The 26,186-nt window shown below is 33.2% G+C and overlaps 2 protein-coding genes across 3 annotated transcripts; both read left to right on the top strand.

Moving 5' to 3' along the window:
• The first annotated feature begins 11,789 nt into the window (after window positions 1–11,789).
• On the top strand, window positions 11,790–17,904 carry LOC112006118 (uncharacterized). 2 transcript variants are annotated; one of them, XM_024038417.2, is made up of 9 exons: window positions 11,790–12,159; window positions 12,273–12,440; window positions 13,272–13,518; window positions 15,157–15,297; window positions 15,452–15,613; window positions 15,761–15,943; window positions 16,356–16,627; window positions 16,757–16,895; window positions 17,440–17,904. In XM_024038417.2, exons 1-9 carry the CDS (start codon window positions 11,866–11,868, stop codon window positions 17,535–17,537), a joined length of 1,704 nt encoding a protein of 567 aa, XP_023894185.2. In that variant the 5' UTR covers window positions 11,790–11,865; the 3' UTR covers window positions 17,538–17,904. The 2 variants fall into 2 exon arrangements, with proteins under 2 accessions (XP_023894185.2, XP_065617955.1); XM_065761883.1 differs by having other exon boundaries at window positions 11,791–12,159; window positions 15,452–15,592.
• Window positions 17,905–21,267: 3,363 nt separating this feature from the next.
• On the top strand, window positions 21,268–25,713 carry LOC112006117 (protein PGR). Its single transcript, XM_024038415.2, has 5 exons — window positions 21,268–21,614; window positions 21,734–21,847; window positions 24,119–24,341; window positions 25,018–25,266; window positions 25,368–25,713. The coding sequence occupies exons 1-5, from the start codon at window positions 21,469–21,471 to the stop codon at window positions 25,497–25,499; spliced, it is 864 nt and encodes a 287-aa protein (XP_023894183.2). The 5' UTR covers window positions 21,268–21,468; the 3' UTR covers window positions 25,500–25,713.
• Window positions 25,714–26,186: the final 473 nt, after the last annotated feature.

The following is a 26,186-nucleotide window of genomic DNA, read 5'->3' on the forward strand; positions in this document are numbered from 1 at the left end:
TTGATTTTTTTTTTTTTTTTTTTTTTTTTTTTTTTTTTTTTTTTTTTTTTTTTTAAATATTACATACATACGTGTACTATATGCATAATTACTAGCTAGGCTTATGTCTAACTCTCTAACCGTAAGTCCTATTGGTGTTATTGGACCTAAGGGTGGTGTTTGTGTAGCTCACATGTGGCCCCTAGAGACCAAAGTTACATTCGTGGGTTCCAACTAATTCAACTGGTAAAGTCTCTGATGAATGAATAAGAGATCTGGGGTTCAGTCCCCGTCTACACCAAAAATTGATTAATGTCTTGGTCTGATAATATAGAATTATCATCAGGATCGGACGTCATAGGTTGAAACTCTCTCTAAAAAAAAAAGTCACATTCCAACCCCCTCCCCGTGAGAAAAAATAAGCTAACTTTGCATGGTCTATTATTATGAATTGCTTCAATAAGTTCATAGGCTTCATATATATTTGATAAGTGTTATAGAAAGTTTCATTAATATATGTTACACATCATAATAATGAAACTTTCTCATCAAAAGTCATCGTTAATACTTTCAATATTTTCAATCATGCTCCAACAATTTGATGCACTAAAGGCATCCAAAAAAAAAAAATTAATGTCTAGGAAACATCAAACTCTAGCATTATCATGCTAATCAGTTTGAGAAAATTGCTGCATAAACAAGAAAGGTAAAACTTACAGTCTTCACATATTTCTTTATCTGCATCATAAAACTTTTTACAAAATTTTTGCCTTACAAGAACCCATGTTGGACCAAATTCAGTGATTATAGATTTTGAAAGAGCAATAAAACTTATTAAAATGGTTTATCCAATTTTTACAAACTCACAAGTGAAGCACACTTGTTATAACCAAAGCAAGGTAAATTTGCATGCTCATGTGACCTTACATATTGGATTTCCTAATAAGATATCAGTCATAAGATGGTGTTGCATTATTATGGATAATATTTATTACTAATTAGACACAAATACCCAAGACAATGAGAGGTGGGTAAACACTATTTATTAGAGGGGGGAAAAACACTAACCAAGATATCTTCTAACTAGTATATGAGCACTTCCCCCACTCCCAAAAGTGTTATTAAATCCCTTGCTCCTCAAAAATTGTATGATACCAACTATTTGAATATTTTCCGAGTCTATCTTCTCATCCTGCCTTAAGTTTGCATCCTTGAGTTGATCTATCTTCTCCTTTTGCCTTATGTTTGTATCTTTGAGTATATCTTCTCATCCTGCCTTAAGTTTGCATCCTTGAGTTGATCTATCTTCACCTTTTGCCTTATGTTTGTATCTTTGAGCTCGTCTATCTAACCCTCGAGTTATTGGATATATTGAGTTGAGGAAGAAGATAAGGCAATAGCCTTTAGAGATGAGGAAGGCCTCATGGCAAGTCACTTTACATAGATCTTGACTTAAGAACCATTATAGATATCTCATTTTTTGTCAAATGCTCTATATTAAGAATGATACAATGCTCATTTGTACTCTCAACATCTCATTTCAAAGAATAGAAACAATCAATTAGAATATAAATACATATGTTCTAGTTTTAAAAACATAACATGCACGTAGTGATATACGTACATATGTATTTTCGCAATCAAGGTGTACCCACTTATTTGTCTTTGAATTGAAATGGGTATTGCGGTAGATTTTTGCCACTTTAGGAATATGACCTTCTTTTTTATGTCTCTGATTAATTCACTTTCCAATGTTAGATATATAGTTAATTAAGTACAACAAGTAATATATTAAGCTTTGAAAAATTGAAATATCACATACCTCCTCATCTACACTAACTACTAGTGACTTTGCCTCACATTTAGGAGTGTGTTTGTCATGCGTTTTATTTATGTTTTCAACGTTTTTCAATGAAATTTCCTATAAAGAATAAAGAACAATCAAATATTTAAATTTTGTATTAGATTATGAATCTTACAATATATACCAACTTTACCCTTCAAATAAGTATTAATCCAATGAATTTGATAGCATAATCTAGTAGACATGAGACAATAATAAGATCCACATAAAATATTAATCCAATGCATACATAGGTAATAATTCTTAGATGAAAGGGGAGAACATAATTTACTTGTAATTAAAATTTTGACAATATTACAGTTACCTGTCAATCTTTGTCACTCCACTTCCCATTAATAAGTACAATCCATTGCTTTAGTGTGGCATTGTTTGGGGGGTGGTTTCTTGCATACGCCTTTCCTTGATCCTTTATGAGTTTTTATTTTTATTTTTATTTTATTTTATTTTATTTTATGTTTGGAATACAACATATTGGAATGGCTACTCAGTAATCTCCCACACTTAGTATTTAGCGATTTCTTTTCATGTACATGGTCTCCATGTATATCAAACTGATCTTGCAAAATGAAGTATGTATTAGAAAAATATTAAAAAAAGACATAAAGAGCATCTTATTATATGATTAATTAGCTAATTGTAATTAATTCGCTGCATAATATGTAAATTAAAGGGGTCCAAATATAATTAATGATCTTTTTCAAATACATAATAATTGAAGGGAAAATCTATAACCTTTCTTTTCTTGATTTCTCTCTCCTCTTTCTCTTTACCCTCCCCATTCTTTCGATGACTTCCGTCCAAAGGAACTTTGGCTAAACACCGTGAGCATATTGAATTTTATCATAACTTTTTCTCTTTACGAACCGAGAACTCAGAAGTGATAACGGCACTTACCAATTGAATGTTCAGCACTACTTTGGGAATATTAATTGCAACTTAATGCTGAAGGTCCCTCACTGAAAAATAAAGCATTATATAAGGGATTGAGATTTTCTAGAGTTCTTAGGGTACTCTACCATGTAGAGTTCTTTTAATCTTAACCTTTCATTTATAATAAAATGTCTAAATTTTGTCATATCATTAATCTACTAACAAATCTACAAAAATAATGATTTTAAAAAATAACTACTCATAAATGATAGGTATTACCTTAAATGCGAATAGTGGCTATGACATTGCAGCATTAAATGCAAAAGAAATTTGCTTATTTAGAAAATTGATTATTATGCACACAAACCAAGAAGCATATATATATATATATATAAATGATATATGAATGGCAAAGACACTAGGGTTTTCATTCCAATTTTTTTGGTCTTCTATTAATTTTATTAAAATTAAGCATATACATGTTTTTTTTTTCTTTTCAAGCACATGATTGGCACTTAGAATCATAAAATATGAATTTTCTGTGTCCGATTTTAGTCAAACCTATGCTTTGAAATTAACAACCAAAACGATTTGTGGAACAAATTGAAAAATGAAGAGGGGAAGGAGAAGATGACTTCACGTTTTCTTAGAGACCTAATTTAGTTAAAAGAGGTAAGGCAATAATTATCATTTATGAGTAGTTATTTTTTAAACCATTATTTTAGGGGATTTGTTAGTGGATTAATGATATGGAAAAATCTAAACCTTTTATTATAAATGAATGGTTAAGATTAATAGAACTTTATACGGTAGAGTACCCTAAAAACTCTAGGGGATCTCAATCCTTAATTTTTCCACATAAGCATTATAATATATATTATATAATTTATGTAGGGTCAGTTTTTGTCACCCAAGCCCAAAGGATATGGGTTGGAGGCCCAACGAACCCAGAACAATGAATTTGTAGAGAGTAGACGAAAGAGCTGGGCTGATTATGAAGCACAGAACAGTTGGCTAGGTCACGTGCAATAATGATAGCATGAGTTAAAGCTCAGATAACTCCATGAATGAATGTCCGAAGAGGTGTTTTATTGAATGAATAGCGATTACAACGTCTAGAGCTATAGTAAAGCTTTTCTCTCTCTTTCTCTCTCTTTTTTCCGATCCCTTATTATCAGGGACCCTTCTTCTTTATATAGCATCCCTTCCTATCATCTCCATCGTCCACTTGTTCTTCATCCACGCATCCACTCGAGTGCATGTCATATCGTGGGTCTACTTTAGCTCTTTGTGAATGGCGGTAGCTGAGATTGCACTATTCAGGGGTCTTCTCCACATAAATGCGGTCAGAAAAGCTGTTGCAGCGCATTAAATGCGGTGGTACTAGCTTTTCCTTCAGATACTTTTTAGTTCTGATCATTTCCGGATCCACTCAGGACCTATCATCACCGTTGAGATCGTTAGGAAGATTAGTCGGACCCTCCACACGTTCGTTTGATCTAGGCTCATCATGGCCGAGGAGAAAGACATCCTCGGACAAATGGTGGCCTCTTCGGACGACACTCCCCTTCTGCTTCTAGGCTTCCTGCTTTAGATGGGCCATCCCAACCACCTATTAATCCTCGGAGATACCATGGCCCCTAACATGGGGTTCCGGGTCCATTAAGTAGCTTTGGGCTTTTCCCTCCACAATTTATTTTTTGGAACATGTATTAAAACTTAAATAAGAATGTTGTTTTATAATAATAATAAAAAAATGTTTTGAAAATATTATGGCATTTTCTTATATCAATAGATTTTCTCCTTTTCTTTTAGGTTTATTGTTGTTATTGCTTAATAGTACGTGGGGGACTTGAATTTGACTTTTTTTTTTAAAAAAAAATTTCAATATTATTGAAATAAAAAATTAAAACAGAGAACTACAGTCAACCTTACAAGTAGTTTTTAAAACATTTGAAAGATTGAGTATATTGAAATAAAAAGACTGAATAGACAAAATGGCGAATTCAGCTGCAGCATAAGCGGCTGTGTTACATTTCCTTTTGACCAAACAGAAACTACAGCTACAAAAACAATTCTTTAAAACTTAGTAGTGTTGCATATAGTGTTACTTGAATTCGACTTGCCCCATCAAGGAAACGATCAAAAATAGATTTGACTAAATACTTTTCTCAGTATACCGTAGCCTCCCTCATTGAGTTCAGAAATAATATGAACCATGCGTTAGACAAGTGGTTGGTGAGGCTTGTTTAATTTCAGAATGACTTTTGACAAGCTACATCTAAGACCAGCTGGTCCTCATAAAATAGCAAGCTATTCCTTACAAAATGGCAAATCCAAATCGATTTTTCACGAGAAAGTCTATGTATTGACTATTGAAGCTAATTAATCAGAGCATTAGTATACGGAGGTGTAGGATATCCTATTTTTTAGCATTGTGACACAAAATGTATACATTACCCGAATGTATATTTGCTAAAACTTTTACAATACTGCTACAGTAGACTTCTATATATACAAGTTATTATTCACCTTTACTCCAAAAAAATAAAAAAGTTATTATTCACCAATTGTAAACTTAAATTTCATTTTTTTTATTACTAACTCTCTCTCCTCTGTCTTTCACAGTCTCACCCACTTTCCTCTCTTCTCCCTCTTCTCTATTTTTATATTATTTTTATTGTACTTTATATTACTTTAATGTGTAGTATGACAAAATAAAAATTGGGATGTTGAGTAAATTATAAAATGGTATGGTAATCGTATAATAGATAAAATAACTTTTTAAATAGTTAAATAGAATAGTATAAAGACACTGCGTCTGTTTTTTATGATAACTTTTTATCATCAAACTAAGACACAAATAAGTTTTTGAATACAGCTAAAAACTAAAAACTGAAAACTAAAAAATACTGTAACAAAATAAATTTTAAATGTGTAAATAATACTGTAATACCAATAAATTTTTAGCACGTAGTATGATTCATACGTAATATACGCACCCCCACCGCCAAAACAATACAGTACTATATAAAGTACTAGCAGTTATGATATCGGGCTAATCTAAATTATGAATAATGCTGAGACATTACTTTTAGCATAATTTTGTGTTTTAACTCACTCCATAATAAGTCGTGATTGATAAGAATGTGTCTGTGTGCTCTTACCTAACAAGTTGTTATAGCACAAAGTTGAACGAAAATGTCCCCCTTTATAATGGGTCAAATCGAGTTATAATTTTATCAAAGTCTGATGTGACCATTCGGAAATGTCTGTCCCATCATCCCATCATCCCATCTACCGATTTCGGATGTGACCGTCGTAACTCGTAAGTTTATAAATTCCTACTGTAGAATACTGTCGGCAATATAAAAAGTAGATAATGGCCATTTTAATTCATTATAAAAATAATAATAAAAATACTCATTAAAAAAAAAACCATTTTATCTCTTTACCCTTTCTTAGTACATTCATTCATCAACAAAAATAATATACATATATATATTTTTTCTTTTTTTTAAACTGTGCATCAGTGATAGCATTTTGTGATTTTTTTGGGAATTAGAAGGATAAATTTGTTGAAACAAAATCACATAATTGAAGGTAGAACAAAGAGGAACCTGTCCATAAGCATCGTTAAAGGCCCTGAGAGGGATGAGGTTGATGGGTTTGGGTCCCCAGGGTCATACAAAAAGAGGCCTAGAGTAAGTTGTGAGCTAGTCCGTGGATTGTGGATTGCAAATAAATAGAAGATTGCAAATGTCATGGATTGTGGATTGGAAATTTACAGCCTTGGTTGCCTACCTAATAGCATTATGATTAGGGGTGTACACAATTCAATTGGTTCAGATTTTGCCCAGAATTTTCATTGAACCGTTGGGATTGGTTTTCCCAAAATCAGCACTATTGCACACAGGTCAGTTTTCCAACCCACAGCGATGCGGTCTTTCTCTACTAGTATGGTGCAGGGCAATCAATTTTTCTCCATAAATCAAAGACTCACTCAAGCAACTCCCAGGTCAAAGACTCAAACCCATATATCGAAAGGTCAGCAGACCCATAATTTCAAACCCATTAATAAAAGATCATCAAACACAAATCAAATAGAACCCACAAAAAATCAAAACTCAATAGGCCGAAAAGATAAAAATCCACAAAAATATATCAAAATGCCAGGGCGGCTTAACTATTAGGCCGTTTAGGCAATGACCTAAGTACCCAAAATAGAAGAAGGCCCCCTAAAATATAATATATTATATCTATTTGTCTTATAATATGGCACAAAATAATTTTGTAATAAAAAAAGTAAGGCTTCTCACTTAAATTTTTTTTATTATAAAAAAAGACATTCGATTGGCAATAGAATGCCTTGTCTATATCTCTTAAGATATATAAAAAAAAATTAATTAAAGCCATTAATAAATAAAAATTATTTTTTAAATATTATACTCTTTTTGAATGTTCAAGATTTTATTAATACATTTTACTATTTTGCAATAGTTTAAGAGTGTAAAAAATTTAAATCTCCCAAAAATTTTACTCTTCTTTTTTCTTTATATCAAAATTAAAATCAAAATTAATAGTTTTTAGACAAATTTATCATTGAAATCCATTATTCAATAAAAGAAGTACAATACTGCGAAGAAAGACAATGACCATCTATAATATGAAGTTTGTTCTGATATTGATTGCCACTTATATTTTTAGAATTAAACATTTTAAAATGCATTTTATAAAGAGTAATGCTATCACAAACTATTTTACAATATTTTTACAAAATGTTAATATGTTTAATTCTTATTGGTTCTCATCTGAATCTATCATTAACACCATATTTTGACTTATCAATAACCACTCCCCACATTAGCCGTTCGTAAAAAAATGTTGTAAAATAATTTGTAGTTCTAGCATTTTTCTATTATAAATATAGTAGCCTCATCATGCGTGCTTTGCACATGCAATGAGGCTCTTTTTTATATTTTATATTTTATTATTTTGGGTTTAGACTGTTTAGTGTCATAATGTTTAAAAATAAGATAGAGGTAGTGTCCTAATTCCTAAGAATTAGGATCTTTCTCTACGTGAGGTTTTTTTTTTTTCCTTAGTTATTTGTACTTGAAAAAGGAAAAAACCTAAAACTTATGAACTTTTTTAAAAATATTAAATTTCTCTTTCAACTAGATTTTGTTTTTAAATTTAAAATTAATTAACTATAAGATAGGGGTATTTTAGAGAGTTTAAGAATTGTTTAATTAAATGATGAAACCCAAACAGAAAATCTTGTTATTGGTAATATTGATAAAAATAATACAATAAATGTATTATGTAATAATACATTTGACATTTGCATCTGGTTGAATCTACCATAGACTATGTTTGAAACTAAATTGAGGTATTCAATAGAAATGTAACCATTTAGAATTTACAAATTTTTAAAACTTGCTATTTCATAGCAATGTGCCTTTTTTGCATGAAATGCATTTAACATGATGTTAAGGTCATTACAAGTATTGAAACCCAAAACTAATGGGCCCTCAAAGATAGGAAAGACCCAATGCCTGAGCCAAAGACCATTTAAAAATAGAAAAGGGGAAGCCCAAGCTCATGAATGAGCAAGCCTTGGGCCTTAGGGAAGGAATAAAAGGCAGACGAAGCTTGACACAGCCCTTGTGAGAAGAATTTCCAAGGAGCCCAAAAAGAGACTGTACCAAGATACCTAAGAGCTGCCAAAACCAAGGAATGGGATCCTTGGGAAGTGCAGAAAAGAATCAGCAGGGAGTTGGACAGCTTAGGGAAGCATGCTCATGGACATAAGGAATGAAGATAGACATGTCCCATTAGCCGTCTATGACTCAGAAAAAAGCTGATAACTTATGAATCAGCACTTGGTAAAAAAGAAGTCTGGTACCTCGGGAAAAGTAGGGAGGTGAAACATGAAGGAAGGTGGTTGGGATCTTTCAGCTTAATAGGGGGAAATCTACCTATTTAGAGAAATGGACAAAGGGTGAAGCAACCAAAAGGGGGTTCTGAAAAGGTCTCTCTAGAAGCCTTGGAAAAGGAAATCAAAAGTCAGCCCCTGGGACCCCCCAGAAGAGGAAGGTCAACTAAGACTTTTTGGGGGAAAACCTTAAAAGAAGAATATAGTGAGAAAATGAAAAAAAGACTAGCCACTAATATTGCTAACACAACATTGGTTTTAGTACTCAGGGTAACAAATAAAGGGAATCAATGGCACATTAAAAACCCTAGGAAGGTGCTATAAAAAGGGGATCAAGCCCTCAGTAAAAGGCATTCAACGTTAGTTAATCAGAGCAAAAAAGAAGCATTAGAAAAATAGAGAAAAGAGAGAGACATTGTGAGGGATCCTATGATAAGTATTTAAGGACACACTTGGATTCAAGGGATTTAAACCTCACAAGTCTTGGAAGCCTACAAGGAGCTATCCAAGTCTGTAACTTTTGAAAATTATTTAAACCTCGTGGCATATCCTAGTGAGAATAGGGAACAATGTATTAAAAACTTGATATAATGACATACCACTTTACTTTCTGAGGATTCTTGACGTCTTTACTTGGTTTTTCTTTATTTCTTTATTGTTTCTCAGCCATTTATTTTACAATATGTATATATTTGCATGTATGAATGTGTATGTGTTGTAGGACTCATGTTTTATGCACAACTTGGTTCGTAATCAGCCTAATATAGCTGCAGTGAACCAAGCCCAGTTCACCAAATGACAAGTATAAAAATATTTGGGGGCCCAGGATCCTTGTTTCAACTTGGGCTTGGGTATTGTCCAAAATAAGAACCCACACATGCCAATATCATAGTTAATATTTCTTGATTTTGGCATGATCATAGTGGTATTAGTACAAAGAAATCAATTCATTTGTTATATATATATATATAATTGATGGTTTTGCAAAGAAATATTCAACAAGTACCATTGTTGAGATGATGAAAGAAACTAATAACTCTTTATAAAAGATTCTAAGAAAGGATAGTGAGATTATGAGTGATCGTAGATCAAAACCCAGATTTCGCGAGAGAAAGAGAAAGGCAGTAGTGGCTAGGGTTTGGGTTTGTTTAGGGTGGGTTCATCGTGGTAGGGTTAGGGTTTGAGAAAGAGAGAGTTACAAACTTCATAAATGAGAGGGTTTGAGGTGTTTCAGAAGATTTTATATATAAACCTCGGTGCAGTTCGATTCTTATATATTTGCCCTTCCCAGCTCCAACGGCTTCATCAAACTGGTGTTGGAATGAGCTTTCACCTCCAATCGCCTTCTTCGATTCAGTCACCAAACCGATTGAAATTAAGTGGAATAAAATAGAATATGTCAAAATTTTTAAACAAGATAAAATAGAAGGGTGATTCGTACTAGTTAATCAACTAAATGAAATATTTTAATCTTTACATATAGAATGAAATGAAATTAATAACTTAGAGTATGAGTTATATAAACATCCCAAATAATCTTATCAATAAAAAAAAAAAAATCTAAAATAATATCTAATTGGTATATGAATAAATGCCTTTGTTTTAACTTAAAATTATAGCTTGTTTATGATAAGAGTTTTGTAGCACAATTAAAATTTTATGATATTTTCAACAGAAATGTCAAAGTTTCAAAATGTATGGGACATGACTCCCCCTAAGGCTCCTGTGTTCGTAAGATCCAATGTATTGGTGCCACGTATACGAGACATTAACCTTGTTAAGCATTGGGCCTTGGACCTTGGGAACCTATGTGCACATATGAGTTCTATTGGGCTCACAGCCTTGGCCCAGATAGGCCTTCGTACCCTTCCAAAGCTCAAAGACCACAATGATGCCATTATGTTTGGCCCAGAGCTTGTTAGGCAGGTCATTGCAATATATACCCATTGGTTCATGGCCAGGAAGTTGCCTGGCAAATCTTATTCCCGACTAATGTGACTGCTCAGTGCCCGGTGTCATCATGAGAAGTACTGTTGCCAAACATCACCCCCCCTGAGTTGGAAACCAGTTCCAATGCCACTCTCACCACACCTCACTCCCAACTAAACACCCACTTAACAATAACAACATTGGACCTTCTCTCCCACTAGCCATAAGAGTAATCATGATTCTTCCACTAACTTTGGGCTATAAATACGAGAAACTAAGGAAGGAAGAAGGTTGTTGAAAGGTTCACAAAGAAACTAAGGGTAGAGAGCAAGAGCAAGAGTGTGTCAAGCTAGTGAAGTGATAATAGAAAGAGAGGGAGTAAGTTAATTCAAATGGCAAGGCAGTTTCGCTGAGTCTCTATAGAAAGAACTACCCAAAGTAAGAGATTCAAAACCTACATTACAAGTAGATTGTGAGCCTAAGTGAGGGTTGGCCCATCAAGCCCTCCTTAAGTGTGCACGCAAAACATTCTACCTCTTTTGTAAATATCAAATTATCATAAATAAAATAAAATAAAATTGTCAGCTTATTTATACTTTTTTAATGGTTCCGTTTTTGTTTTAGGTACAGCTATACATAAAATAAAATAAAAAGCTAAAAGTCAAATATTTTTTTTCCCTTATTCTATAAAGCATATTTGAATGTTATTGCACGGTGCAATTATTGTGTAGTTCTAAGATGTAAAAGTCTAAAAGGTAAAAATGTAAAAAAAATGAAAAAGGTTGAATGGTTAAAAAAAATTCTAATCCAAGGATTAATGCTTTGTTTGTTTCAACATTAACATTTTATGAATAATAAATAATTTTTCAAAAAATATTTTATAAAAAACTATCTTATTTTCATTTGTTTGATAACGATCTTAAAATGAGTTAAAAAAACTATCTTTTAACTTCATTTATTTAATTTCGTGTACGATAAAGTTATTTGTATTATTTAGATTCACATGAGATAGAGTTATTTTCTAGAAAATCTTAGCGGAAAACAATTATATTTCATTCTAAGCTAAATAAAAGAATTTTTAACTTTCAATTCCACTCGTTAATGCACTATTGCATGATGCAACCAGATCTGGGCCTTTTTCGAAACCCAAACTATATCAACCTCTCTTCGGCCCGGCCCAGCCCAACAGCAACTTTTTTCTCGCAAACAGAATTTTCCTTTTCTGCTTTTCCCATTCCGATTCAAATTCCCAGGATCGCAGCGCACAGGCGCTAAAAGAACAAAAATGGAAGAGAACACCACCACGGCCGCCGCCTCCACCTCCGCCACCACCACCACCGATTCGGATTCGATCGTTTTAGAAACGCTAAGAAGTCGAGGATGGTGTCTCGGCGACATCGACCAATTGAAAGCCATCATCATGATCCAGTCCGCCTTGGCCGACGACATGTCTACGGTTGTGGATTCGGTCGAGTCCGAGCTCACCAACATGGATCTCAAATCCTTCGGAGCCAAGTCCCTACCCGACCCGACTCTCCCTCGCAAGCCCTCTCATATTCTCGGTCCCAAAGTCCTTCAGGCAACTCGCTTTTTTTCTTTTTCTTTTTTAGGCTCTTTTTCTCGGAAACCAAACAGGACCTTGGTTAATTGATTTCTGAATCTGATGCTTTGATTTTGGTGAAATTTGAGCAGATATCTTCAGTGAGAGACATAGCGAAAAGCACAATTGAGGAATTTTCGCATAGTTCAAGCAGTAAGCGGCTTCTAAGGCTAGGGCTCACAGATGGACACGCTGAGATAACTGCTATAGAGTTCTCTCATATCCCTTCGATCCCCGACGACGTTGTTCCCGGCACTAAGGTAGTCTCTCAGTTTCATTCTTTACTTAAATTATTAAATTTTATTGGCACCGAACTTCATAGTTTCATCGCTAATTCTGTTCATTTGGCTATCTGCTAGACCACTTGTAAATTTCATTGTTGTAAGGATAAAGTTTGGCTCCAAGCTGGTTTGGAGCTATCTTTTCCAACCCATTATTGCGGCGAGATTTATATTGATGTAAGTGACAATTATGGAATAATGAAGAAGTAGAGGGCCTTATATGAATAAGATTTTGACAGGCACTCTAACCTTAACTAGAGCTAGTTGATGGGGAATGTAACTGGAACCTCCCTTTAAAGACTTATAATAGGCAATGGAAAGCTAGTTCTAGTGTTCAAGCACTAATTTGGGATGTTGCGGCTGATGGAGAGATCTCTTTAGGGCCTTGCTTAGTCTGTTGAAAGTTGAATTGAGTCTTATTTTAATGTTTGTTTTTTGTTTATTTGCTGCTGGATTGGATTTAATTATGGTGTTGAGAAATTCTTGGCAGAGAGAGATTCATGTATCATGCCATGGTATAGACATGATTTGTTTGCTTGCAAGAGAAAAATGTGAGACTAAGGTTTTAGTTTTATTGGTTGAGACACTGATGACATGACTTGTTCAAGTTGTTGAATAGGTGGCATTTCCTTACTTGTTAAGGCCTCACATGTCTCAATTGATGTTCCCAATTTTAATTTGATGGTTAAGCATCTCTTTTTTTTTTTTTTTTTTTTTTTTTTTTAGTAGTTCATATGTACTCAAGAAACATTTTTTCAATTGGTCATTGTATTTCAAGTTTTAACTCTTCTTTTGCAATTTATTTGGCAGGTCCGTTTGGAAAATAAAGCTGTGGTACGTAATGGTATAGTATGCTTGAATCCTAAAGTGTTAACTCTATTAGGAGGACTTGTTCAACCACTCTATGAAGAATGGAAGATGAACCAAAAATATTCAGGTCTTTCCCGCTCATCATTGAGGCAATCACAGGAGAGTGGTACAGGAGGTCCTCCTCCATTTGAGAAGTTGCAAATTGGGGCACCCTCGCTTCGGTTTGCTCAGCAAGGAAAATCTTCTGGTCAGTGTCCAAAGCATTTTTATAATAGATTTTTTTATATGCTTCTCTCCTAGTTCTAGTAAGAAAAAACCTATTAGTTAGTTTTGAATTTGGACGTTTTAGGAATTGTTCCAGTATTTTGAAGGGTTGTTCCAGATTTAAGTGTTATTCGTTTTTGGTATTATAGTCACTGTAGAGTTGAACCACCCTACCACAGTTATTTCTTTTACCATTATGGTTTGTTAAATTAAATTAATTAATTAATTAATTAAATTTTTTTTTTTTTTTTGCTAAGAGTTTGGTAAAATTTATGTATGTATGCAAGAAAAGTATCTGCTCAAAACTCGTATTTGCACACAAGTTCTGTTATTATCTAGAAAATATAATGCGTCACATTTTAAGAATAGTCTATTGCATGAATCAATCAAGAAAATTACTTGAGGTATGATGAAATTCTAGTGCTATGATGTTATGTGGCTTGTGTTATTTTGTTAGGCTGATTTGTGTAATGCTGCAACCAAATATGCAACAAACTCAACTGAAGTAAGCCTTAACTCCATTCTTTTGTGTTGGCTGTATCAATTATGCTTATACTCGTGTACTTGACAAAATGTTAATTTGAAACAAGAAAGTTCTCCATGAAAATACGTAAATGAAGTTGAAGCTAAAGAAAGAGTATTTTATGGATTTTAAAATGAACATGCTGTTAAGGTATGTTAAACATGTCCTCCAGGTTAGACCAAAGTTATAAAAATTGGATTTTATAATTTTATGATTGAAACCGTGCAATGCATTGCATGGGCCTTCAACTAGTCAATAAAAATTGGAGGAAATTGGTGGATTCAATGGGAGGGATCTTACCAAAGTTATAAATTTTATGCCATACCTGAACTGGTGTGATCTACCACTGGAAATGTATTGGTTTTAATTCTGGGGTGTTTCACACATTATAGTTATCTTGACTGGTACAATATTTGTTTGAAATTTCTTAAAAGATTACAGTGAGCACCATCGAACTTGAGCTCACTGGATCAGCAACACCATTCTTCTTCATATTCTTCAGTTTTTTTTTCCTTTCTTCAATTGCTTCCTCTTCAGTTTCTCTGCTCCTTGTGCCCCGGAGGTGAGTTCAGAGGGGAGAGTAGGTAGGTGAGAGAGAGAGAGAGATTGATTTCGAGTCACATGGTTTACGGGAAGTGGAAGAGAGAAATTGAAAACTGGTAATCTATTTCCAAGTTTTGTGTGTGGGCAGATGGAGTTGGCTATTGTCTTTGAAGGTCTGACAGAGTGGAAAATTAATTAAATTTTTTTTAATAGTCAAATCAAATTGATTCTTCTTCCCTTCTCCTTCACGTGACTATAAGTGTTAATTGCGTTTTTTATCTTAGGTGTGAATTTGGCTGGAGTCATGGGCTAGTATTCTGAAAAAAAGAAAAAAAAAATATATATATATATATATATAGAGAGAGAGAGAGAGAGAGAGAGAGAGAGAGGTAATGCTGAAACAACCACGGGTATGGTATAACATTGGGATTATTATTGTTGTAATGATTTACTCTTTAGATAGATTATGGAAAACCATGTTTACACTTTACAATTTGTTTTTAGTTGCTAGACATATTGCATATGAACACATGGTTAAAAAATTATGCTTTGCAGAATACGCTGAGTCTACTTCCAAAAGCTTTGGGCCTAATGGTGCTAGAAATACTAATATTAGGCCAACTGGAAGGCAGCAATACGTTGATAAAGCAACCGGTGCAGTTAATAATCCAAATGCAGCTTCAATTACAGAGAGAGGTAGTGCTGAAACGACCACTGGTTTAGATTATTGATGTTGTAATGATTTACTCTTTAGATGGATTGTTGAAAACCATGTTTTCACTTTACAATTTGTTTTTAGTTGCTAGACATATTGCATATGAACTCGTGGTGAAAAAATTATGCTTTGCAGAATACACTGGGTCTACTTCCAAAAGCTTTGGGCGTAATGGTGCTAGAAATTCTAATATTAGGCCAACTGGAAGGCAGCAAAACCTTGATAAAGCAACTAGTGTATATAATAATCCAAATGCAGCTTCAATTACAGAGAGAGGTAGTGCTGAAACAACCACTGGTATAGTATAACATTGGTTAGATTATTGATGTTGTAATGATTTACTCTTTAGATGGATTATTGAAAACCATGTTTACACTTTACAATTTGATTTTAGTTGCTAGACATATTGCATATGAACTCATGGTGAAAACTTCTGCTTTGCAGAATACACTGGGTCTACTTCCAAAAGCTTTGGGCCTAATGGTGTTGGAAATACTAATGCTAGGCCATCTGGAAAGCAGCAAAACCTTGATAAAGCAACCAGTGCAGATAATAATCCAAATGCGGCTTCCATTGCAGAGAGTGCTGAAGAAAATCCAAGCAGCTCTGAAATAAGAGCCAAAGAAGGTGTAACTTCAATTTTTTAGGACTCTTGGATTGCAGTTTCATTATGCATTCTGTTTATTATAAATGAGAAGATGAAAAGGGTCATTGGGTTTGGAAGGGTCATGTTTTACAAATTGATAATAATATGGCAGGAGAGGAAATCAAATTTCTGATCCTCATGGTCTACATTTACTGTGTGGTCATCATATATAATGGACTCATTACTTATCAAAAAAAAAAATATTACGGACTCATTACCTGAACTACAGAATAAAATAGAACTGAAAACTGAGATAGTGTCTTGAAATCTCAATTGAACTTATCATAAAGAAAGCAAATAGACACATCGTCTACCTAATGGGAAGAAAGTGGACCATTTTGTGCGTTTAAAATTTTGTATGTCATACTAACGTAAATATTTGTCTTATAACAGTTGTGGAATTTATCCCTGTTCAAAATCAAGCAGCTGCACAGAAACTCCGCCAGAAAATGAGCAACCAAAACCAGGATGGGCGACAATATAAAGGTAGAAAACATAGGGGGAAGGGGAAACAAGAAGAAGAGCCCGTTGTTTACACTCTAGATGAATGGGAAAAGGGAAGAGGAGAGACAAAGCCTGTAACAAGAGATGGGTTTCCAAACATTAGTCGTGATGAGGATCTTGCATGGCAGCTTCAAAACCAATTTGATTTAGAAGATTCTCATGTCAGCATTTTTCTATAATTTAGTCTTATTTCTGTTGTTAAGTAATAGATTTTCAGTGCAGTATTTTCATTTTGGGCTCTGAGTTTTCTTCCAATGTTTGATATTATTATTTTTCAAATTGTTTGTCAGGTGCAAAGAGGTAGTCATGAAGCAGGGGCTGATAACTTGCTTATGAGTATGTTTAATTATGCAAGAGATGATGATAGGTCTCGTGGTACAGGACGAGGGAGAGGAAGGGGACGGGGAAGGGGAAGGGGAAGAGGATTTGGTTAACTTTCTATCCTTACTCTCTGTATTATCTATATCCTCATAGCATCTATTGGGTCATTGTGTGTATAGTAACTTTTGTGGTTTTTTGGTAATTACAATTTTTTGCGTTAGCAATGTGTATTTATTCAAGCGTCAGTAGCGAGGTCCTGAACGTGTTAAAATCTTGAAATTTTCTCTTTGATTGCCACCCTCATATTTGATTTTTGGTAAAGACTTACACAGTTACGGTACCCCTTTGAAGAATCAGGAAGGTAAAGACATACAGTAAAGACATACAGAAATGACTGTCGTATCTAGGAAAATTCTTAAGTAGTTTTGGAGTATAGTGAAGTGGTGTTCTCTTCTGTCACATTCATGGTGGACCTTATCATGAATTTAATAAGTAGACTTTATCATGAATGTAAAAAGAGAGACCATCATTTTTCGTGCTCCGAGAGTACCTAAAAAATACTTGTCATATCTATTCTTATTGGGCATGGACAAAAAAAAAAAAAAATCATGTGTTTCATGCTGCAATTATGAACCAGAACTTTTATGCGCAGGGCTTGTGACCTGGTGTGGTATCAATGTTTCTCCCAGTTGTAAAGAAAGGAATCTCTTTATCATTCCCACGTGGATGTCACGTATTTCGGTCGTTTAGTTTTTGAATGGCAGTGAGATGGGAGGATCTATTTCATTTCACGTGTAAAACTAAAGCTTCTGACCTGGTGTGGTATCAATGTTTCTCCCAGTCCTAAAGAAAGGAATCTCTTTATCAGTCCCACGTGGACGTCACGTCTTTCGGTCGTTTAATGGCCGTTAGATGGGAGGATCTATTTCATTTCACATGTAAAACTAAAGTTTAGGAGGATCTAAATGCTTTTTTAGCCAAACTAAAATGTGTAGTTTGGTTTCATTGATAAAATGTAGGAAAATTAAAGAAAAGTCAAAAGTATTGAATTTTATATTTTTCATTGGTATGAGAATTGGAGGAAAATAAATATAAAGAATTCATACTTTGATGTCCCTGTTTGATTGTTGAGAAAATGCAGGAAAGGTTAGGAAAGTTGGAAATATTTGAAATACTGGTATTTTATTTTTAGAAAATGAATTTTAGAATTTGACAAAATGACTAAAATTAATTTCCTGTAAAAAGGACACTGTCAGTAGGGAAGTAAATGGAATAACCACATTGGAAAATTTTTCTTGGAAGTAGATGGACACACGTGCCCACAAAGCTGTCAAGTTGTTGCACATGTAAAACGAAAATTAAAGAGATTTTGTCATCTTCCTAAACTCCAAAAGGCATATAAAAGCTATCAAGTTTGGTTGCACATGTAAAACGAAAATTAAAGAGATTTTATCATCTTCCTAAACTCCAAAAGGCATATAAAAGTTGTAAGTTTGGTTGCAAATGTAAGAAAAAAATAAAAAAGAAAAGAAAAAAAATCTATAACTCGTGCATTCATAAGAAAATTTAACATAATAGGCGAATTTACCATTTTGTACAATAAATATTTTAGTGGGAATGAACAATTAACTTAATTGCGAGCATGTGAGTTTCAGTTAGCTTAATTAGTAAAGTCTCTGATGGTTGCATAAGAAATCTAAGACTTAATCTCTGCTTACACCAAAAAATCAATTGGTGTTTTGGTCTAATATAAAAGAACTATCATCAGGAGCGAACGCCATAGGTTAAAAATCTTTCAAAAAAAAAAAAAAAAACTTAATTGCAAGCAATGTTTAGACAAAAATTCACTCTACCTAATATGGTTTTCTCTAACCTGAAAATATTATGGAACAAGAATAGGTTTTACTGCCCCTCTTTGTCTTACCCCACCCTACTCCAAATAAATAGAATAACAAAATATATGTTTAAATTATTTATATATAATTTAATATTTTTATGCGTATTTTCTTAACATCTCAAAAGTTAAAACACTCAGTTTTTATTTTTTATTTATCAGTTTCTTAGCACTCATATGACTACTTATTCTTTTTAATGTTAAAGTCGTCACATTACGGATAACAAAATATTTGTAACCTACTTCGCCCTTTACTTTTTGCAAAATTTTTCTAGCACAAATAGGGAATGAGGTAAGACAGTGCACCTTTGATTTAACCTTATCCCAGGTCTAGCCCATTATAATCACTATTAAAATGACAAGTTGTGATTAATACAATATTACTTTCACATAACCTAGAGTCTTGTAACTCAAATGGTTAGCACTTCATGACTCCTAGTATTTCAACAAAGACATTTAGGTTCAAATTCTCTCTCCATGTTCACATGAATTCACTAGTAACATCACATTTATTGCACTGCAATTACAAGTGACTTCAAAAATTACTCTTGGTGTGGTGGTCACTCCACAATTATAAATGCTTGTGGGTGTGGGGGGTAAGGGCTGGAGTTCAAGTCTCTATGAGGGAGCTTCACACACATATACACTTAGATTAGACTAGAATAGAAATTCTATCTTGTACAATTTTTTTTTTTGAAAAAGAAACTTTAAAATTTTATTCCTTACTAGACTAGACTAGTAGACTTATTTATATTTTTAATAATTTAATAGTTGGGGTGGAGAGATTTAAATACTGAATGTTTCTATTAAAAATACTAAGAGATAGTAGTTAATTCATTAATTGAACTACAAGTAGACTTATCAGCTAGGTGCTCATCACAATAATTTCTTTGGGTCGGGTACTCTAGTTAATAGGTACCATTGGAAAATTTGTTAATAAACTATTTTGAACAAATTTTAATCTCACTTTTATGAGAAATATAAAAAAACCTGTCGAAAAAATTAATAAATTTTTTTTAATAAAAATTTCTTAGGCAGTACCTTTAGGCATAGTGTAACCTTTTCCCAATTTCTTTTTAGAAAAGTTGAGATTTGAAACTATGCCCAATAGATTTCATTTCATTTTCATCCACTCACTTTAATTATCTTTTAATAAATTAATAATTCTTTTTGGATACTCCAAATTTATATAAAGGATTTATTAATGTGTGTCCTTAGAGCACACATTAGTAAACCAATTTAGGAAACTTTTTTATAAAAAAAATTTATTCCTTACTAGACTAGACTAGTAGACTTATTTATATTTTTAATAATTTAATAGTTGGGGTGGAGAGATTTAAATACTGAATGTTTCTATTAAAAATACTAAGAGATAGTAGTTAATTCATTAATTGAACTACAAGTAGACTTATCAGCTAGGTGCTCATCACAATAATTTCTTTGGGTCGGGTACTCTAGTTAATAGGTACCATTGGAAAATTTGTTAATAAACTATTTTGAACAAATTTTAATCTCACTTTTATGAGAAATATAAAAAAACCTGTCGAAAAAATTAATAAATTTTTTTTAATAAAAATTTCTTAGGCAGTACCTTTAGGCATAGTGTAACCTTTTCCCAATTTCTTTTTAGAAAAGTTGAGATTTGAAACTATGCCCAATAGATTTCATTTCATTTTCATCCACTCACTTTAATTATCTTTTAATAAATTAATAATTCTTTTTGGATACTCCAAATTTATATAAAGGATTTATTAATGTGTGTCCTTAGAGCACACATTAGTAAACCAATTTAGGAAACTTTTTTATAAAAAAACGAAAAAAAAATAATTGTTTTTACAGCCTGTTCAATTTCTTATAAAAACTTTTCAAAAATAGATGATTAATATATGCTCAAGGGTATACATTAACCAGGCCTTTATATAAAGTATGAAGGACATGAACCTACATGCCACACATTGGTTAATGCCATGATCTGAAAGCAAATAGTAGCAAAAAAAAAAAAAAGAAAAAAAGAAAGTTTCTCTACAAATTTGTTTGAAGAGAAGCTCTAGTTTGGAGAGAAACTCTATAAACTCCTCATATATCTCTATATTGAGTATGAATTTTAAAAATCTAATCGTTAGATTGCATGTTCTTATTTTATTCTTCATACATGTAAAATTTTAAGAAGATCAAATATCAATTGTTATCTCATCAAATAAATGTTAAAATTTCAAATTTTTATGATCTAAAATTATGTATAAAAAATAAGTTTATTGATCGAATAATAAATAATATCCAATTTAAACAAAATTTAATATGCATGAACATAAAAAAATATAAAATTTAATAGTTAAATTTTTAAAATTAAAAAAAATATATATATAGGAAGTTTGAAAAGTTGCTCTCCAAATATTTTGGAGAGAATCTTTACAAAAAAGAAAAAGAAAAAGAAAAAGAAAGAAGCAATCCTGCACGCATCTTTTAGCGCTTTCCAACAGTGCAAAATATAATCATTTTCAAAAAAAAGTCAAACTCACTATTAACATTTCCCTTCACCAAAACCCCCCCAAAAAGTTCACAACATATCTTATTTTTTATTATTATTATTATTTTTTTTGTGGTAAAACTACAACATATCTTATTACATCATCGGCCTCTCACTTCTAAATTCTGCTACCATAACCTAAACCACCTTCAGTTCCCACATTCGATTATGCTTTGAAAACTAAGAACTGAAAAAACTGAACAAAAAAAACCGACCTTAAAAAAAAAAAAAATTACCCATCCAATAATACAGGGGCAAAAATGGAAACAATCCTGATTCAACCTTTAATCGCAGCGTTAATCTCCTCCTTAATTGCAATTAGAGCTTACAGAAGAAAATCCCTTGACCTTTCCGGAGCTCTTGCTGGTTTCATTGTTATGACCCTTCACATTGCTGTTGGATACAGGTCAGCCTTTGCCTTTTTTTTTTTCATTCTAGTTTTCCCTTTTTATTTTTGATACAACAGTTTAGATTCTGTTTGTTTCCTAAGATTTTTTTATTTTTATTTTTTTATAAATAAAAAAGGTACGGAGCTTTGCTGCTTGTGTTCTTTTTTTCTTCGTCTAAGCTGACCAAGGTTGGCGAAGAGAAAAAACGACGCGTCGATGCTGATTTCAAAGAAGGTGGCCAAAGAAATTGGTATCAATAACAATCTTCAATTCTCCGTTGTTGTTATTGTTTTTTTAATTAGTTTATAGAAGCATTGACACTCCAAAATATCACGGCGTGTCCGACACGGACACCCTGTGACACTCCTGCGGCCTGTTGTTCGCTCGTTGGGAGGAAAATAAACCTTTTGATTTTAGCTATGTTTCAAGAGATTTTAATAATTGTTATTTATTTTGAAATTTTAAAGTAAATCTAAAATATGCCTATAAATAATGTTTCAAGAGATTTTAATAATTGTTATTTATTTTGAAATTTTAAAGTAAATCTAAAATATGCCTATAAATAAATAAAATATATCCAATGATACTAATTAATTATCCTATCCCACCTTGTTATGCCTTAATTTTTTAAGAATTGTTGTGTTACCTTGTTCTGTGCTCGTGTCTGTGTTTCTGAGGTTCAATTTTGTTTGAATATTGTGGAGTTATATGCTATTAATTATATTTGATAATATGATTGTGAGTTTTTCTCTTTTTTTTGGGCCCTCTTCATGAAAAATGTTTGATTATGTTTTTGCTGCTTAGTGCACATTGAACCTTACCGTTTTATAACATTAATTAATTAGACCGTTCATATTGGAATTGAGTGTTTGGCCATCTACTTCTTTAATTAAGCCTTGCATGTTTCACGTTTTGATGTGAAGTCAACTTGTCCTTTACAGTTCTTGGTAGTATACAAGTAATTATTGGGTACTCTGGAGTATCGTAAATGCTTACTCCCTCTTCTCACATAATTGTAGGTTCCACTAATTAAATTTACAGTGAGATGAGGAAGTACGCATTTATGGTAATCCGTAGGATACTAGTTGTAAAAGAATCATAACAAATTGCTTAAATACTAGTTGTAAAAGAATCATAACAAATTGCTTATACCCAGAAATGTAAATATAGACAATGGTTTTCTCCAAATTAGTTTAGAGGAATCTCCGCTCAGCATGTGGCAATCGGATGACCATTTACGTGTATTTTAAACGCATTGCTTGTTAAGTGATTACTTAAAAAAATAAAAAATTAGAACTCATTAAGTGATTAGAATAGATCACATGATTATTGAACAAGTTATATGATTAAAAATAAATGTGCATGGTCGTTTCATAATCCTAAACACAGTGATTTTGTAAAGATGAAAATGAATAGGACCAGCATGTACCTCTGTGAAGCATCTAGAATGGCTAAGCACGAAATTGTTGATTCTCTCTTTGATAAGCTTGTTCCATGTTCTTTTCAGGATACAAGTTCTGATCAATAGTGGCATTGCTACAATGGCTTGTTTGGAAGTTTAGAGAGGGAGGAAAGTAGAGGGGAGTAGAGGGAAGGGGAGTAGTGGGGAGGAGAGTAGAGGAGAATGATTCACCTCCACTTTATTTGGATGTTTTTAAAATTAGTAAGGGGGAAGGGATTAATTAGCCCTTCCCCTTGTGTAATTTTGTTAATATAATAAGGGTAAATTAGGTAATTTACTTGGTCAATAGTTTATGTACTCTACTCCCCCTCCAAATCTCTCCAATTTGGGAGAATTAAAATTAGGGGGCTAGAGGGAGTCCAAACCCCTCCAAACTCCTCCAAACCCCTCCCCCTCATTCTTTAAAAAACTTCCAAATAAAGTAATTGCATTACTCTCCCTCCCTTTACTCTACTCTCCCTCATTTTTTAAACATCCAAACATGTCATTACAGTTCTTGGTAGTATACAAGTAATTATTGGGTACTCTGGAGTATCGTAAATGCTTACTCCCTCTTCTCACATAATTGTAGGTTCCACTAATTAAATTTACAGTGAGATGAGGAAGTACGCATTTATGGTAATCCGTAGGATACTAGTTGTAAAAGAATCATAACAAATTGCTTAAATACTAGTTGTAAAAGAATCATAACAAATTGCTTATACCCAGAAATGTAAATATAGACAATGGTTTTCTCCAAATTAGTTTAGAGGAATCTCCGCTCAGCATGTGGCAATCGGATGACCATTTACGTGTATTTTAAACGCATTGCTTGTTAAGTGATTACTTAAAAAAATAAAAAATTAGAACTCATTAAGTGATTAGAATAGATCACATGATTATTGAACAAGTTATATGATTAAAAATAAATGTGCATGGTCGTTTCATAATCCTAAACACAGTGATTTTGTAAAGATGAAAATGAATAGGACCAGCATGTACCTCTGTGAAGCATCTAGAATGGCTAAGCACGAAATTGTTGATTCTCTCTTTGATAAGCTTGTTCCATGTTCTTTTCAGGATACAAGTTCTGATCAATAGTGGCATTGCTACAATTTTGGCTGTGATTGTATGGAAATTGGCCAGATGGCAGGACAAATGTTTGGACTCAAAAGACTCAAGTCTGATTACATCTCTCATTGGTGGCATTATTGGTCACTATTGCTGCTGTAACGGAGACACTTGGTCTTCCGAGATTGGGGTACTTAGTGAAGCACAACCTCGCCTAATTACAACCTTCAAGGTTAATACTCTCTTGCTTCAAAAGATTATCTGTATTAGTTTTTCTATTTTTGTGGCATTCTCCCATTTCTGCGCACAAAAACATGTGTGGAGTACCTGTAGTTAGATGTCAGAAGAAATAATATCCAATTTATTTGCTATGGCTACCAAATGCAGCCATTACAGTTAGGAAGTAGCTTTGAGTAGTTTTCGTCATCCCTCTTATGCAACTTAGGTTGTGGAGTCATTCCGTTATTTTTACCTGTTCAACTTAATCTGGGTCTCGCTTATGTTCTTGAAGATTCACTTCTCCCAATTTTGTGGTGTTAGGCTTGTGCTTGCAGTTTTGGCTTTATTATGGGTGGAACATAATCTACACGTTTATTGTTTCGTAATAATTAAATCTTGTCCATGTCATGATGACGATGGTTTTTCTTTACATCCCCCATTTACTTTTTCTCTTTTCTCTTTTCTCTTTATAGGGTTTATTCGCTATCACTTTATTTCTATTTATTTGAAGCAATGATCCATGTATCTCAATTTTAAAACCCCAATTCTGAAATAGTTGCTATGTGATAAGAAGTGACTTTTATGCTTTTTAAAATTTCTTATGGCTTTAATCATATGGACTAAAGGAAGACTTGCTTCTTAAATACATTAAAATTATGGATCTTAATTCTGTCCTGTTTGGTTTTCAGCCTGTTCGGAAGGGAACTAATGGTGGTGTGACGCAAGCAGGGCTCCTCGCAGCTGCAGCTGGAGGCAGTGTCATTGGACTAACTTTTGTTGTCCTTGGATTTCTCACAACAAAGTGCACATATGATGTAGCTGTAAAGCAGCTATTGGTAATACCTCTTTCAGCTATGGCTGGACTTGGTGGAAGTCTTATAGATTCTCTTTTGGGAGCGACACTGCAGTTCAGTGGGTTCTGCACTGTTCGCAATAAGGTACATTAAGTCATTGTCCCTAGATTTACCACCAGCTCAGTATGCGTATAATTCTTGAATATTTTAAGCTCTACTTAGCAATTTCTTCTTGTCCAATGCAGGTTGTGGGAAAACCAGGGCCAACAGTGAAAAAGATTTCAGGACTTAGCATTCTTGACAACAATGGGGTGAACCTTGTGTCAGTATTGCTGACCTCATTGCTGACTTCCATAGCCTGCACGTATATTTTCTAAAATGATCTATATATTTAAAAGCTTTTGTTAGAGTTCCTGTGTTCCTGAATTTGTATTTCACAGTTGATAAATGTACCAGCTGTACCATAATGTAGCCTTTGAGACCTTGATTCTGATGATAATCTTTGGAAGAATGAAGTTCCATTGAAGCCAAAAGATTTTTACACCAATTAGTTGGGTGTTTAATGCTCATGGGAGAATTTCCTGGACTTAACACATGATAATGCTTAGGATCTCTCTGCTAATTCTTGTTTCTTAGTTTGCTCCTTGAAAGCAACTATGCTAACTGGGAATATTTGCTAGTTGCTACATTCTGCACTTACGAGAGCACGATGTACATGCTTATACTTTAAATACTTGCTCATTCATATTAATAATGATGCAGCAGTTGTTGATATCTGGGCAAGTTTGGTTGCAGGCAATGCTGCGACAAGTACTTTTAACTTATTGCTGCCGGAATTGAGGTTCTACAAACCTTGCTCTTTGTATAGGGAGCTTTAAAATTGAATGGTCATGCCATCTTCACTAGCTAACAAGTAACAACCCCTTAAGCATATCCTGATATCTAGGTAGCATGGTGCTTCCCCTTCCCCCCTTTTTTATGACAAGAACAGTAAAATTGAAAAACAATGAAACAGAATAAATTTGAAAAATCGAAAGCTTATAGTGTTCATGTGCTTTAACTTT

Source organism: Quercus suber, unplaced genomic scaffold (genome assembly GCF_002906115.3).
Source record: "Quercus suber isolate HL8 unplaced genomic scaffold, Cork oak 2.0 scaffold_433, whole genome shotgun sequence".
NCBI lineage: Eukaryota > Viridiplantae > Streptophyta > Magnoliopsida > Fagales > Fagaceae > Quercus > Quercus suber.

Excerpts from the sequence above, each read along its gene's own strand:
- LOC112006117 (XM_024038415.2), top strand. The coding sequence starts at position 21,469 with ATGGAAACAATCCTGATTCAACCTTTAATCGCAGCGTTAATCTCCTCC. Across the intron at positions 21,615-21,733 it reads CACATTGCTGTTGGATACAG|GTACGGAGCTTTGCTGCTTG; the intron begins GTCAGCCTTTGC and ends TAAATAAAAAAG. Across the intron at positions 25,267-25,367 it reads TCTGCACTGTTCGCAATAAG|GTTGTGGGAAAACCAGGGCC; the intron begins GTACATTAAGTC and ends TGTCCAATGCAG.
- LOC112006118 (XM_024038417.2), top strand. The coding sequence starts at position 11,866 with ATGGAAGAGAACACCACCACGGCCGCCGCCTCCACCTCCGCCACCACC. Across the intron at positions 12,441-13,271 it reads ACGTTGTTCCCGGCACTAAG|GTCCGTTTGGAAAATAAAGC; the intron begins GTAGTCTCTCAG and ends TTTATTTGGCAG. Across the intron at positions 15,614-15,760 it reads TAGTGCTGAAACAACCACTG|AATACACTGGGTCTACTTCC; the intron begins GTATAGTATAAC and ends TCTGCTTTGCAG.